General features: G+C 37.0%; 2 protein-coding genes across 4 annotated transcripts in view; both read left to right on the top strand.

Annotated features, from left to right (window-relative positions):
- Positions 1-1,940: 1,940 nt before the first annotated feature.
- tmco1 (transmembrane and coiled-coil domains 1) lies at positions 1,941-13,857 on the top strand. Of its 2 annotated transcripts, none has more exons than XM_028444943.1 (8): positions 1,941-2,217; positions 2,291-2,420; positions 6,273-6,350; positions 6,424-6,483; positions 6,573-6,619; positions 6,825-6,892; positions 11,315-11,459; positions 13,572-13,857. In XM_028444943.1, exons 2-8 carry the CDS (start codon positions 2,351-2,353, stop codon positions 13,668-13,670), a joined length of 567 nt encoding a protein of 188 aa, XP_028300744.1. In that variant the 5' UTR covers positions 1,941-2,217; positions 2,291-2,350; the 3' UTR covers positions 13,671-13,857. The 2 variants fall into 2 exon arrangements, with proteins under 2 accessions (XP_028300744.1, XP_028300745.1); XM_028444944.1 differs by having other exon boundaries at positions 2,208-2,306; positions 2,344-2,420.
- Positions 13,858-15,516: 1,659 nt separating this feature from the next.
- aldh9a1a.1 (aldehyde dehydrogenase 9 family, member A1a, tandem duplicate 1) overlaps positions 15,517-16,656 on the top strand; it is a 23,111-nt gene continuing 21,971 nt past the window's right edge. The window contains exons 1-2 of one of the 2 annotated variants that reach the window (XM_028444940.1): positions 15,517-15,653; positions 15,855-15,986. In XM_028444940.1, coding sequence (XP_028300741.1) covers positions 15,857-15,986 — 130 coding nt within the window. In that variant the 5' untranslated portion in view covers positions 15,517-15,653; positions 15,855-15,856. Of the gene's footprint in view, positions 15,654-15,838; positions 15,987-16,656 lie in introns of both variants that reach the window. The other variant, XM_028444941.1, reaches the window with a different exon arrangement.

The following is a 16,656-nucleotide window of genomic DNA, read 5'->3' on the forward strand; positions in this document are numbered from 1 at the left end:
TCTAACTGCTGTTGTTAGTTTTATTGGCAGTGTTGTATTTTCCACTGTTAGATTTAACTTGTATAAACACATTATTATATCCCAGCTCATAAGCAAGGTAGTAATTTCATTGTATAAAAAAAGACGTGTTTCTAACTGCACATATGACAATAAACACTTTGAATTTAAATTTAATGTAATCCTTAATCACCCCACCACCTAGCAATTGAAATGAATAAATGACAGACCTTTTTTACTCTTGGTTTCCACATTTAATTCGGTCTCCGTAAAATAATCACAGTCTGAGTTTTGTTTCCAGTGTTTATATAGATCTGGGTCCATATCCATGATTACCATCAGTAGTGTTGTTGTTTAGGTGGATCCTTCGTATTTTCCCAAGTTGTCCATCGTTTTGATGAGAACTGGTTTTCCGTCCTCTTCTTCCAGGATGTAAATCCTGCAGTTTTTTGACCAAGTCTTCATAATCTTTCCTTCTTTTTTTATTTGGCGTGCTTTCCATGCAATGCTTGCATTTTGTTTCGTCAGGTTTTCATTGATGTACACCTTCGTTCCCTTGAGTTTATTTCTTTGCTTGAGTATTTCTCCTTTGAATTTTATATTCGTGAAGGTTATTTTTACAGCTCTGGTATCATTTCTCTTTGGCAGGAGATGGCAGGAGTTGATGTTGTCAGGGTTCAGGACAATGTCCTTCGACTTCAGGAAGTCAATGACCTGTTGTTCAATCGATTTTGTTTCTTCGTCACTCCTGGGTTTTATCTTTAGGCCTGTGATGATGACATCTTTCTCTCTTTCCTTTTGTTCCAGCTGTTCAACCCTCGCGTTCAACAATTTTATCTCTTCAGCATTTCTTTCATTCTTTTCTTTCAGTACCTTTGTTTCGCTTTGTAGTCTTTCCAGTGAGTTTTCCAGCGTCTTTTCCAACGACTTTATCTCGGCAGATAGGTTTTGTAGACCCTCGCGTATCATCTCCTTGACCTCTTCCAAACCCGAATTGGGTTCTGAAGGGCCTCCCTGCGGTTTTTTCACCATTTTCCTTCAGTCTTGGGCCCAGTTTTTCAGGCTGTTCAGGCTGTTCAGCTGTAGCCAGCTGTAGCCAAGGTCGTGTTATCGGAGCAAACGAAAACACGTCTGCTGTCTCCAAAGACCAGAGAATTAACCAACCAACATCCTTGGTTTTATTATTTATTTTTATAACATATTGTTAATCTGTTCTTTTTTTCCCCATGGTTTTATTTTATGAATAACATGTATTAAATAATGATATTAAAAAGGTCAACATGGCGGTCAGGCGACCCGGAAGTTGTTCCTGTCCAGTCCGCTGAGGTCGTTAACCATAGACATATTATATAAAGGCTTGATGTCACGTCCGCACTGGCGGCCATCTTGTCTAATACTGTGTAGTAGTGGTACGTGTACTTTTAAAATAACGATAACTTGCTCAATTTTCAAAGGGTTTAGTTTGTTATAAAGGTCAGAGGTGTCGTTATAACACTGCACTTATGGATAATTATATTACACGTTCGGTTAATAGTTTTGGATGACCTACTAATTTCCCTATTGGACTTTAGAGGTGCAATAAATATATGAGACACTAAAACTCAGCGTACAGAATGGCAACAGGAGATATATGTATACTATTATTATAGGAATATTACTAATATCAAATAATTTTAATTATTACATGTTTAGTCTCAACAAGTAATAATTCAAAATATTGTATTGTCGTAATATTTTATAAATGTTACATTTATTTGCAAAAAAAAAAACAAAGAAAACCGTGTGTAAATCTGTCAAGATTTTAGGGAAATAAAAGTATTTTACGTTCTGCAGATCTCTCACATTTCCTCTGGTTCCAGTCAGAGAGCTGCCCGGGGCAAGATGGCTGCCGGTGATGACGTGGCAGAATCCGCCGTTCGACATCTAGCCTTTAATATCTATGTCTATGACGTTAATGCTGACGAAGCACTGTGTGTGCGTGACGATCTCACGATTTAACTGTTTATTCCATTTTTAAAAACCCTCCTCCAGTGTTTGTTAGTTAAATATAACCTGTGTGTGTTAGTTAAAGCTAACCTGTGTGTGTGTTAGTTAAAGCTAACGTAGCTAACCTGTGTGTGTGTGTTAGTTAAAGCTAACCTGTGTGTGTGTGTGTGTGTTAGTTAAAGCTAACGTAGCTAACCTGTGTGTGTGTGTTAGTTAAAGCTAACGTAGCTAACCTGTGTGTGTGTGTTAGTTAAAGCTAACGTAGCTAACCTGTGTGTGTGTGTGTGTTAGTTAAAGCTAACCTGTGTGTGTGTGTTAGTTAAAGCTAACCTGTGTGTGTGTGTTAGTTAAAGCTAACGTAGCTAACATGAGCACCATGTTTGCTGACACCATCCTCATCGTCTTCATCTCTGTGTGCACAGCGCTGTTAGCTGAAGGTAAGATCATCATTTTTTATCATTACAATGATTTAACAATGACATCATCCTGTAAATATTAAAGAAACAAAACAAACGATCAGTTCAAATCTTTGCTACAACTCAGTATTAGGGCCACATTAAAATAGAATAAACATCTGAGCACTATGGGATTAAAGTCGTAATTTTACGAGATGAATGATCTGATAATGTTGCAGAGCTCAGAATTCCCAGTGTAAGTGAACACAATACAATGTGGTATTTTTCTGTTAAATCTTGTGTTGAATAGAAAAGCTCCTCAGAAACATCTTTATATTATGTGTGACCTTTAGGGGTCAAAGGTCAGAGGGATGTAAACGTCCACTGTTGATATTTCTAACCTAGAGGTCGTTAGTGTTTATATTATTAATATTACACATATTCAGACTGGAGGAGGGACCAGAGTTTATCGCTGATGCTGAAGCACTTTTAAAAACCAATGAGAGCAGCTCAGCGAGGCAGTCCTCTTGCTTCCACACAGGTGATCCCTGGTGAATAAAAACACAGCTGGTGAATTCAGACTGTACCCAGTAATGATGCTCATATCTGAACACTTTAATAAAACTGATGTTATAAACACTGTCAGTGACACACCTCCTCTGTTTACATTCCTTCTACAAGCTTTAACTTTTGATTGTTATGTATTTACATTATTATTGTTGTTGGTTTATTTTTCTGACTTGTGTAGTTAAAACAACTACACAAGTCAGAAAAAAGCACTTATAAATAAAATGTATAGATCTGTTTGGAGGCCAAAGACAAGGAAAACTACATACTTAGACTTAGCTTAGACAAACCCATCACACTGCTTATGTCTCCTCCACTGGTGGACACCGCTGGTAAGAGGCTCTGCTGCTCCATAAGCTGCTGGATGTAGCTAGCGTAGCAATCCAAAGCTACGTAGTAGGTCCAGAGTTACTGCATCTAATCAAAAATTTGATTTACCTAAATCTAAGATTACCTGGTTGTAGAATACTATTTTAGAGTAAGTTCACTGATAAATTATTAGAACTGACTGACTTATCTGCTGTTTTATATTTGTTGCTAATGCTAGCGTCTGCAGCCGACAGGCGTGCCGCCAAATACACATGAATATGGTAATTTACAGAGGCCGACAAACTTAAAGTGAATTCTATTTAATTTATTGATTTATCGATTATCGGCCCAGGCCTACTAAAAGCCATGGCTATTTTAACTCATTCACTGCCATTGACGCATATATAAGTCATTTCAAATCGAGTTCTGTCGGTGTTGACTGTTATTAACGCTTGTGTCCATTTTGATTGTTTTTCTGACTCTGTTGGGAACAAGAAAAACGATTCCTTCTCACCTTGCAGCGAGTGGTTGCTGCATCCAAAAGTAGCACAACTTTAGGTTCTGTGAGAGCTCGTGTGTCGCTTTCAGTTGTAGTAACTATGTAGTAGTTGGCACCCCTCAAAATGGTGGGGCGAGTTACTAGGCCAAATGTCCCAGATGTGTGACATCACACAAATCTATCTATAATTATTATTACTGATGGTAAAGTGAGATTTCTGAGTGTGAAAAGGACAGTGTGAGTTCTCACTGTGAAAAGGTAAATTCACGAGGTCAACCATTCACTAATTATTATTATTATTATTAATAAGATATTATTTTAATTACATTTACAAATTTGAAGGAAGTTCACAGGATGGACAGGTTGGTAAGTGAACTGTAGTAACGCCATCAGCTGAAACTGTTTGAAAAGTCAGAAAAAAACAGAATTTTTAGCTTGTGTGCAACATTAGCTTTAGCGACATTAGCTTTAGCAGCATTAGCTTTAGAAGCTAACTCGATCTTTCTGCCTCGGAGACCGATACCATGTTTACGTAAACAATCTTTGAAGGAATAAACGCTCCAATGGTAAAATAATGTAAATATGTCAAACTTTCTACACCATCAGCCATAGAGTTGATCTCTCTGACCTTTGACCTAATACGGTAGAACTGAACCAGTACGAGAGTGTGAAAAGGCTTATTTCATGTCAATGACGAAAATCTCAACTTTAATCTGTGTTGTTGTATAAGTGTGAAACATTATATAGTTTATAATAATTCACCTAACAAATGTTGTTTTGTGTTAATAAGTAACTACACACTATGTAAAATATTAATAAAAGTTTACATAGTATGTTTTACACTTTTATTACAATAAAAGTTTGCAACACTTTTTCTAAAGTAGAAAAAAAAGAGTTTATAAATGAAAATGTTTTTTATTATTTTAGACAGAACTAAAGGAACACAGAATGTTTTTATGGTGACATAATGATGGTACATCAGCATTAGGTCAATAATGCTACAAACAGTACATCAAGCATTTATAACATAAGTGAGCAGGTACAGGTGACTTACAGTATCAGCAACAGATAAATACAAAAATGTATATTTTCAGAAAATTGACATCTGCGTGTGTTTTTAAAAAGAGTTCAAAATGAAAATTGTAAGAATATTTAAATAAACTACAGAATACATTTGGTGCACATACATGAATAAAACATTTCTGTAAATGTTAACATTGAAAATTTTCTGAACAGATGAAGAGAATTTATTGGAGGAATCCAACATTATTACTAGAATAAAATATAAATGCTTGGCCAAATACCAAATAATACTGAATATTGAAAGAAGTTTATTCAATTTTTCACTATTTTTTTAAATAGTGCATAAATAGCCTAGAATACATTTTTAGACATGTTTTTTAAAGAAAGTAAATATTTATTGAATATTATGAAATTTTTTAAACATTTCAGTAACCTTTGCTTTTCAAACAAAGCACAACAAAGTTTATCATTTATATTAACCCTTCAAATAAAACTAAACATTCATTCAAAAAAACCTAAAGTGTATTAAAGGTGAGATATGATAATAAATGACTTTCTAATGGTTTATCTACAGTAATAAACATCATTTAGTCTCATTCAGAGGAACAAAGTGTAAAAAGTTATGTTTCCTCCCTTATTATTACATATTTTATATAAAGTCAGATTTAAACGGGACAGTTGGATTTTACCCACGTTGGCAGATGACGTCACCTAACACGCCTCCTAGAATGTTAGCTCCTCCCTCTCCAACTATCTAACAGCTAAAACAAACACTGCTGTTTAATATAGATTCAGTCTGGGTGAAACATGACAGTTATTTCAGGGCTATATAGATATTGATAATAAATGCCTTTATGTATAATATCTATGGCCACACCCTCAACGGCCATAAAGGAGTCTCTGTAGACGTAAACAGGAGTTCCATGAATCAGTGATTGATTACTCAACCTGTCTCTGTGTAGCACAATTTAATTATGTGCAGTGAATCTGAATTTTTTTCAATGTATTAAGATGAATTTTTTTTCATTAGGAAAAATACAATTTCCCGTTTTAAAACAGTAAATTCAATTTCAAGCTGTTACTTTCAAATTCCTCACCAACTATTCCTTTTTCAGTTTCTCGTGGCACCAATGTGAGCCCAGCTCTGTGGGCGTTCCCACGGTAGTAGGAGGAGTCTAAGTGTGGGGTGGACAGGTGTTTAACCTGTTACTAATTTACATAATAAGTAGCAGCTCTTTAATAACATCATTCTTGATGATTGGCAGGTGTTCAAATACTTATGTTCCTCACTGTATATTGACTTATTATAATTAATAAGTTATGAAAGTTAAACTAAAGTCATCATATAACCCAGAATACCTATAGCTTTCATTATTTACATACAAACTTACTCAGAGTGAGTTTATATAATAAATAACTCTATCAATGAGAAATGATTTTAACTGAGTTTTATGTGTTTACTGTACCTGGTGTTAATGTTTCTCATCCTTTCTCAGGTATTACCTGGGTGTTGGTTTATCGCACTGAGAAATACAAGAGGCTAAAGGCTGAGGTGGAAAAACAAAGCAAAAAGTGTAAAGAACTCACGTCACTCAGAGATTCAATATTGAATGTTTCTATAATTCTGATTGTTGTATGTTCTCACAGTGGAAAAGAAGAAAGAGACCATCACAGAGTCTGCTGGACGTCAGCAGAAGAAGAAAATAGGTAAGACAGAGCTAACGGTAGCTAACGGTAGCTAACGGTAGCTATAGCGCTGTCATCCTGTGTGAACTATATGACTGTGTGTGTTGTAGAAAGACAAGAGGAGAAACTGAAGAACAATAACAGAGATCTGTCCATGGTGAGGAACATCTGAGATCTGCACCTGACTTTAGAGTAGCATTTAATACTTAACCCTGTGTGTGTGTGTGTGTGTGTGTGTGTGTGTGTGTGTGTGTGTGTGTGTGTGTGTGTGTGTGTGTGTGTGTGTGTGTGTGTGTGTGTGTGTGTGTGTGTGTGTGTGTGTGTGTGTGTGTGTGTGTGTGTGTGTGTGTGTGTGTGTGTAGGTGCGTATGAAGTCCATGTTTGCCATAGGGTTCTGTTTCACTGCTCTGATGGGAATGTTCAACTCTATGTAAGTACATCTATCCTGTTATTATCTATGTTGTGTGTTAAACTCACAGTTATTTAAAGCAGGGGTTTTCAACATGTCACCCTGGGACCCATATCAGGCCAACGTCATTAAATCACGACCACTTTTGTTTAAAATTCAATTAAATTAAAAAAAATAAAATTTTTGGAAAATTGTATTTAAAAATATATTTGTTGTAAGCACACCTACATATAATCTTTTTAAAAACATACATTTATATATTTTCTTGTGCAACATTTCTTTCACAGAATGCCTGTTGTTTCAAAATAAAAGACAAGTCCAACATGATAGACATTAAGTACTTATTTATTTTTGACCAGCTGTCCGTGACCCACTTTTGGGTTCTGACCCACCAGTTGAGAATTGCTGCTTTAGAGCATCACATTGGGCCGCAGAAAACGTGAATCATTGTGTAAAAATACCAAGTATTTTAGCCATATATATATATATATATATATATCTATATCTGTCCTTCAAATACATACATTCAGTGAATATCCAGTTTTCCCACGCTTTGATCACATGATGTTGTCATTTTTTATCACAAATTGTTGAAAAACAAATGTTTATCTTTTCTAAGATCCTGAAAATGTTTTTAAAATGATTCTATAAATTTTTCCCAAATTGAATAAAAATTGCTCACACACTGAAGGAAATGTAAAGATTAGATAGTGTATTTACATATATTTATAGGGCAGAATAATGTTTAAATTGCTCCTAATATTTACGGGCCCTGATCTATGTTGTTCAGTTTTTGCCTGAGCGTTTACTATGTTTGATTTTTATTTTTTATTTTTAACCTGTTTGAATAAATAAAATGAGTAGCTCCTATTAGAGCACTGACCCATTCAGTACGTGGTCCCTTTAAGACAATGCACTGTTTTAAATAAGAGTGTTCTAAAGCAGGGGTTCTCAAACCTTTTAGGTTCTAGTCCCTCATTTCTCTGACTACAATATTTTACTTATTAAACAATTTAAAAATGACTATAGATCATAATGATGGAATGAATGAGTGATAACTGTAGGTTATTTACATAGTAAATGAGTAATATGCGTGAGATGTCTCACTATGGGATGCACATTTCCTGCAGCCCTCAGAATCACTTTTTTCAATCCGCTAAGCCCTGATTGGCTGGGAGAACCTGTCCCTCCACCAGGGTCATTCCCACCTTCTATAAGAGGGAGGGTGGGCGGGTGTATAGTTCCTCATTCAAATAAGCACCTCTTCTCACTCATTCAAGCAAGAAGGGTTGTCTGGTGGGACATTTAGATCATATTCCTCATAGAACCAGGGTTATGTCAATAACCTAAAGTTCTATTTCATATGTTGTGAGATGTCTCACTATGGGATAGGGCAGCTCCCGTAATGCAGACATGCTCATTTAGCCAATACCAGCCCACAAGGCAGAGTTCATAATACATCAGGACAGTAAGACCGCTCGTGCTACGCACGGGGCAGAAACGTCCAGCATGTAAAACCAGACAAATGTGAGGGGTGAGGTCCAACTTGCTGCTGCACAAATGTCCCAAACAAACACTCCCCTGAACAAGGCCCAGGACGTGGTGAGACCTCGAGTCGAGTGTTTACACAGACCCTGACTCTTGTAAACCACAGCAATGGCCTCCACAACCCAGTGTGACAGGCATTGCTTAGTAACAGGCTTCCCCTTGTGGGGACTAGCCCAGGAGACAAACAGCTGATGGCTCCTCCTGAGGCTTCTCGTCATGTCCATGTATGTGCGTAATGCACAGACCGGACACAACAAATGAGGCCACTGCTCACCCTGTGAAGCAGGAAAGGTCAACAGGTCAATGGAAGAAGAAGAGTCCACCACCTTCAAATTCATCCTCACATCACTGGGAAGAGCTGAGCCCATGACGGGTGAAGTGAGAGCGCAATGATGTCACTAACCCGCTGAGCCAAAGCCAGCGATAGTAACAATACAGCCTTCAGGGAACCTTAAGGTTCATTCCCCCAGTGGTTCAAAGGGAAGACGTTTAAGTCCCTCCAGAACTACCTCCACATCCCACGGTGGAACCAGTGGTCTGGACATGGGGAGGAGCCTGCGTGCTGTCTTCATAAACAGACCGATCAGCGAGTGCTGACTCACCAGTTTATCCCCAAAGCCCACATGACTGGCTGCGATTGCCGCCAAATAAACTTTCACAATGGAACAGACATCAGGTCCTTCAAAAATGACAAGATCACTCCCACTGAAAAAAGGGATGTGACCCCTCTGGAGACACCAATCCTCAAAACCCACTTGTAATCATACAGAGATCTAGTAGAAGAGACGATGGAGTCCCACCGCTGACAGACGGAGCCAATCAGGGGCCAAGCCCACAGGCTCTGGGTGTGGGTTGAAGATTGTTCCTCCTGCCTGTGACAGCAGACCCTGCTCCCTCACCCTGGACAGAGTAGGAGATGTGAGAGGCAATGGGAGAAGTGCTTAAAGCAGTGTGTGCAGCCAGACGTCTACGCTGAGGGTTAGGGTTAGTGTGTGAACATTTTAATATGGACCCACACATGTTTGCTTTAACATTGAATATGGAAGGAGAAACGCTTATTAATATACAATATAATCAGTACAATAGTGCAGCCATGCAAAATCAAATTTTAAATAAAAAAACACATCAATGGCATTGATTTATTAAATGAAATTTAAATAAGAATCATCCTCCGCAAACTGAGGAGAGCAAGAGCCCCACCCTCCATCATGCACACATTCTACAGTGGCACCATTGAGAGCATCATGTCCAGCTGCATCACCGTGTGGTACGGCGCACCGTGTCCTGCCGTAAGTCTCTGCAGCGCATCGTGAGAATAGCTGAGAAAATCATTGGTGTCTCTCTTCCCCCCCTTCTGGACATTTACAATTCACGTCTCACCCGCAAAGCCACCAGGATTGCAGGTGACCCCACCCACCCGTCCTACAGCCTCTTCAGCCTGCTGCCATCTGGGAGGAGACTGCAGAGTCTCCGTGCTTGAACAAGCAGGCTCAAGAACAGTTTATTCCACCAGGCTGTCAGGAGACTCAACTCCCTCCCTGCTCTCCCTCCCATTCGTCCACTCATCCCCTATCCTGCCCCTGCCTCCATCCCCCCTCCGCCTCCTTCCACCCTCTGCCCTCAGTTGTCTACCCTCCTTCACCCCTCTGCCCCCTCTGCCCTCCACCCCCCCCCCCTTCATCCTGCCACAGTCTGCCCCTACAGGACCTGGCATCACCCCCCTCCACCTCCACCCCCTGCGTGCTCCACTAATTCACGCACCCTAAACTCTGCACAGCCGTCATTGTATTGTTATGCTATTTGCACACTACCTCACTTTTTAACTTCATCTGCACTCTGTTTATATTATTAATACTGTAATTTATTTATATTCTACCTCATAGTAATTTATCCACATTCTACCTCATTGTTGTTCGTTATTTGTTATTTGTTGTCCGTATGTCTTTAGTTAAGTTATTTGTTGTATAGTATTGCTAGTTGTTTTTTTATGTGTGTTTGTTGTTTGTTTTAAGTGCTCTTTTTATGCACTGCAGGTTTGCACTGGGGGTTGGGGGGGATTGCAATTTCATCTGTGCTGTATGTTTAACATGGGGCATATTTGACAATAAAGAACCTTGAATCTTGAATCCTTACTTTTTTGCATTTGTTTATCATTTTCCTCTTTTTCTGCGTTTTTGGAGGTGGTTTGGTTGAGAAACAACTTATTAATAAGTTAGTTATTTAACGTACTTATATAACATATAGATAACAGTTATAACTTATAAGATTAAAAAAATAAATAAAGTGTATGAAGTTGGCCTCTGATTGGACGAGGTCTGTCACTTAGTACCAGCGACCACTGCTGGTTACTAGTGGTATTACACGTATTAGATCATATTCATCAAATGTGTTCCAATAGTCACATGCACAGAGACAGCCAATAGAATGTCCCGGTTTGATGTTTATACAGACACACACAATGAATTACACACAGACAACTTTGTTTACAAATCATAATTCTACACACAGATCAATGTACAGACACACACACATTGTATTACACACACACAAATAGTTTTGTTACAATAATAGCTTCATACCCCAAGGTTGAAAAATACTGAATAGATTTATTTCATCTCACGTCTGTAGTGGGACCAACACTGTAGTGCCATCACGTACCCCTAGGGGAACACATACGCCCATTTGAGAAACACTGCTTTAGATGATTTTCCTGATCAAAATAATCTAAAATGTGTTTGTAATCTGATTCAGGTTTCAATAATTGATCTGATTACCCAGCCCTACAACAAACAAATGAAACGATGGTGTCTATGAATAGATATTTATAAATGTGGAGCATTGAATCTAAATGTTGTTCATTGTTTTACTGTAACATAATGTTTGTGTTTGTTCCAGTTTTGATGGCAGAGTGGTGGCCAAGCTGCCCTTTGTTCCTCTGTCCTACATCCAGGGTCTGTCTCACCGTAACCTGTTAGGAGACGATTACACCGACTGTTCCTTCATCTTCCTCTACATCCTCTGTACAATGTCCATCAGACAGGTACATATAAATATTTACAGTGCCTTACGAAAGTATTCGTCCCCCTTGAACTTTTCCACCTTTTGCCACATTTCATCCTTCAAACATTAAGATATAAAACTGTCATTTTTTGTGAAGAATCAACAACAAGTGGGACACAATCATGAAGTGAAACTAAATTTATTGGATATTTCAAACATTTTTAACAAATAAAAAACTGAAATATTGGGCGTGTAAAATTATTCATCCCTTTACTTTCAGTGCAGCAAACTCTCTCCAAAAGTTCAGTGAGGACCTCTGAATGATCCAATGTTGACCTAAATGACTAATGATGATAAATAGAATCCTCCTGTGTGGAATCAAGTCTCTGTATAAATGCACCTGCTCTGTGATCGTCTCAGAGGTCAGTTTAAAGCACAGAGAGCATCATGAAGACCAAGGAACACACCAGGCAGGTCTGAGATACTGTTGTGGAGAAGTTTAAAGCTGGATCTGGATACTAAAAGATTTCCCAAGCTTTAAACATCCCAAGGAGCACTGTGCAAGTGATAATATTGAAATGGAAGGAGTATCAGACCACTGCAAATCTACAAAGACCCTCTAAACTTTCAGCTCATACAAGGAGAAACTGATCAGAGATGCTGCCAAGAGGCCCATGATCTCTGGATGAACTGTAGAAATGTACAGCTGAGGTGGAGACTCTGTCCACAGGACAACAATCAGTCTATACTGCACAACTCTGGCCTTTATGGAAGAGTGGCAAGAAGAAAGCCATTTCTTAAAGATATCCATGAAAAGTGTCGTTTAAAGTTTGCCACAAGCCACCTGGAGAAACACCAAACATGTGGAAGAAGGTGCTCTGGTCGGACCAAACCAAAATAGAACTTTTTGGCAACAATGCAAAACGTTATGTTTGGCGTAAACGCAACACAGCTCATCACCCTGAACACACCATCCCCACTGTCAAACATGGTGGTGGCAGCATCATGGTTTGGGCTGCTTTTCTTCAGCAGGGACAGGGAAGATGGTTAAAATTGATGGAAGATGGATGGAGCCAAATACAGGACCATTCTGGAAGAAAACCTGATGGAGTCTGAAAAAGACCTGAGACTGGGACAATGATCCAAAACATGAAGCTACATCTACAATGGATACAGTGGTTCACAAATAAACATCTCCAGGTGTTAGAAGGACCAAGTCAAAGTCCAGACCTGAATCCAATCCAGAATCTGTGGAAACAACTGAAAACTGCTGTTCAAACGCTGTCCATCCAACGTCACTGAGCTCCAGATGTTTTACAAGAAGGAATGAACAAATATTCCAGTCTCTCAATGTGATAAACTGATAGAAACAAACACCATGTGACTTACAGTAGTTATCACAGCAAAAGGTGGAGCTACAAAGTATTAACTTAAGGTGATGAATAATTTTACACGCCCAATTTTTCAGTTTTTTTGTTAAAAATGTTTGAAATATCCAATAAATTTAGTTTCACTTCATGATTGTGTCCCACTTGTTGTTGATTCTTCACAGAAAATTACAGTTTTATATCTTTATGTTTGAAGGATGAAATGTGGCAAAAGGTGGAAAAGTTCAAGGGGGCCGAATACTTTCACAAGACTCTGTATGTCTATATGGCAAGCCATGCAGGGAGTTAAATATAAATATGAAAGTATGAATATATATGAAAGTGTATATATATAAAAAACCTGGATACCATCTTTGTAGTCATTTATGTCGTTCGAGACAGAAGAAGTAAAGACACTGATATTTTTGTCCTCATGTTCTCACACCTTGACTGTGTCCAACCATTCTGAGTAATAAATACCAGTTGTAGACAGACTTTATAGAGAAGTGCTGCACCTCGTTTTGTTGTCCTTAATGTGACCTTTAACCTGTACAATCATCAAACAAAGTGAAACCTTTAAAGGAGGTGAAGTTACAATAAAAACTGCATGTTCCCGTCTTTACCTGAGCAATCATGCTTGCTTTTGAAAATTACCTACCCTACCTTTAAGTTTAGTGTTTTTATATGAACTTAATGCCTGTTTGATGATGTTTATCATAAAACGAGTCATTCCACTGCTTTTAATCCTAAATAAAAGTGACTAATAATAATGTTTGTTTGTGTAGAACATCCAGAAGATGTTGGGTCTCGCTCCATCCAGAGCTGCAACTAAACAGGCTGGAGGGTTCCTGGGACCCCCCCCCCAGGCTGCAAAGTTCTCCTAATGTCACCTGTAGTATTTATATTACACACTACTGTGCTCTGATCTATTTCATAATCTAGAATACTTGATCTTCACTAATAAACATGTGTTTTTTAGTTTATCAATAACTCATAAAATGATGATAAAAGTTTATTCATTTCTAACTCAGACCTTAGTTTAAATATAAATAAATACATTTAAAGATTAAAGAAGATCTTTGTCATATTTACAACAACGGATATTTTATTCTGAAAGGTTGGAAACATATATATATATCAATTATTCAAAGCTCAATCAAAATGTTATGATTATGATTCTAAACACAATTCAGATTATTGATTATTGGTTTCAGTTCCAGTTACAGTCATGTACTGTAACTATAATTATTGGATATAAATTATTATGCTAACAAACTAATCTGCTTTTTAGGGATAGTTACAGATTTCAATAGTTTTTAGATTTTACACACACACACACACACACACACATGTTTTCACTAAACATCATTTAAGAAATTAAACAGTGGTTTATGGTTGTTTTTAATTAATACACTATTGTTATGTCTGGATGCTGTACTTAATAAGTCCATTATTATAAAAATAGAAAAAATATCTCTACAGCAGCGTCTCCAGGAATAATACCGTAGAGTCCAATATGTCTGTTATTAATGTTCTGAGAGAAAAGTCAGAATTATAGATTTTGATGTATATTTTTTTACATTCTAGAAGAGTGATTGTGTATAAAGTTTGTGCAAAGACATGAGTAGCTTTAACGCTGCAGTATGTAAAATGGTGAGACTTTATCTGGTGTTGGAGTTTGATCATTGTTTAGAGCAGAGCTATTTCATAATTACTAGGGATGCAACGATTCACTCGACTCCCGATACGATTCGATTCACGATACTGGGTTCACGATACGATTCTCTCACGATTTATTTTACAAAATGTGAATGTAGACAAATGACTGAAAAATATTCCTTTATTTTTTTGTGGAAAAAAAACTATGAAAAACTATTATTTTCCTTTTATTTTTCATTGTCAAAAGAATCCCTTGATAAACTATTCAAAACAATGTAATTTAACTAAAAATAAATTTTTAATGAAATAAATAAAGGAATAATACAAATGAACAAGCCTATAAATTTAAATTCTGGTTCTATAGTAAACAATGCAAAACTACATAATAGTTCTTTTTATTTTTAAAAGTGCAACTGAAAATGTATTTTGTGTCTTAACAATTGAACTTAAAAAAAAAAACAAACATCTTTGCACTGTATTTACATCAGATATTTGTTTGAACCAGCAGAGGGCGCTGGTAACCCAGTGGTCGGTTGGCATGCAGATATTCTGGGCAGTGAAGAAGAGATGCTATGCTAGCAGACAGAGCTAATAGAAAAATGTGACTTTTGCAGATATTCACGTGATATTACAGATATTCTTTCGGTGCTAAAGGGATAATGAATCATTTATGAACATGTTTAAGAGTAGAAGGCAGCCAAAAAGAAAGTATTAGCAGATTACACCCGTTGCCATTTGGACAAGAGAAGGATAAATATATATATATATATATATATATATATATATATATATATGCTGTTTAAAAAAAGTACTGCGATTCAATTTTCAGAAAATGTAATGTGTCTGATGGAACGTCCACATTTACACTTTAACTACATGAACTCTCCTGACGTCAGTGGAGCAGCCAATAGGAACGCCTCCAACAGCTGATGGAACACTCTGATTGGCTGAAATGGTTCCTGTATTTAAAGCTATAGAGTCATGAGAAGGTGTTAAATTACACTGTCCTCTCAGATCACTTTGGATTATGAGATCAAAGGTTATTATAGATTTATGATCAAATCACACAGTAAAACGTAGATACTGCAGCTTTAAATGAGTTGTTTGCGTTGTAGTCCAAGCCACGCCTACATCATAGGGGCGGAGCCAGCAGACTGACCTTAGACCTTCTACAGCCGTGTTTGTCAGACGACTCTACGTCATCTACGGTAAGTGTTTTTATTATAAACCTTTTTAATGTTCTGAGCTACTTTGTATCATGATGCTATCTGATGCTAACAGCTTAGCTTAGCTAAGCTAAATATTGATAACACTATGTGAAGTGTTGATTAGAGTAATGTTTGTGATTGTGTTATTAATAATAACATATATACATAATAATAACGTATTATAGTGTCTGCGCGTGTCAGAAATGTCTCAGTCTAAAGTCGCCTCCACGGGCTCCACGACCATCACCGACCACCTCAACTTCTGGGGCCGAGGACGCGTCGCTCCCCGCGGGCAGCAGAGCAGCGGAGAGCCGGTGTTCGAACCATCCACCGGTTAGTGGATATTATTATAAAACATAATAAAGTCTGTTTAAACACTGCTAAAGCAAAGGTCGAGCTCTAGTTACATTAGTATGTGTTATGTAATGTTGATGGAATCAATAAATGTGTCCAATGTACCGCGATTATCTAACTATCTGTTTTTTGATACCGCGGTTATGTAACTTTATTAATTGTTTTGTAACTTTATTAATTGTTTTGTAACTTTATTAATTGTTTTGTGACTTTATTAATTGTTTTGTAACTTTATTAATTGTTTTGTGACTTTATTAATTGTTTTGTAACTTTATTAATTGTTTTGTACCACTGTTATGTAACATTTTTATATTTTCGTTTGTTTTATTTTAGGCAAGCAGATTTTATTTATTATTTATTTTAAACAAACCAAAGACACATTTTCACATTTCTACAGATTATTAGAGACAAAACGAAAAATAAGGATATATGAACCAATGGGCAAAACATTATTATTATTATTATTATTGATAGATATCAAGTTTCTTCATAAATGAAACAAGTCTAGATGCATTTTGTCCCATGAAGAATAAATAAAGTGTAAAATTGGATAAAGTTAGGCTTAGATTTAAAGAAACCACATTTATGAATATAGTATTTTCTAACAAAACAATATAATTCACACCAAAATCAATCTTCTTCTTATTAA

This window comes from Gouania willdenowi, chromosome 4, assembly GCF_900634775.1.
Source record: "Gouania willdenowi chromosome 4, fGouWil2.1, whole genome shotgun sequence".
NCBI classification, from domain to species: domain Eukaryota; kingdom Metazoa; phylum Chordata; class Actinopteri; order Blenniiformes; family Gobiesocidae; genus Gouania; species Gouania willdenowi.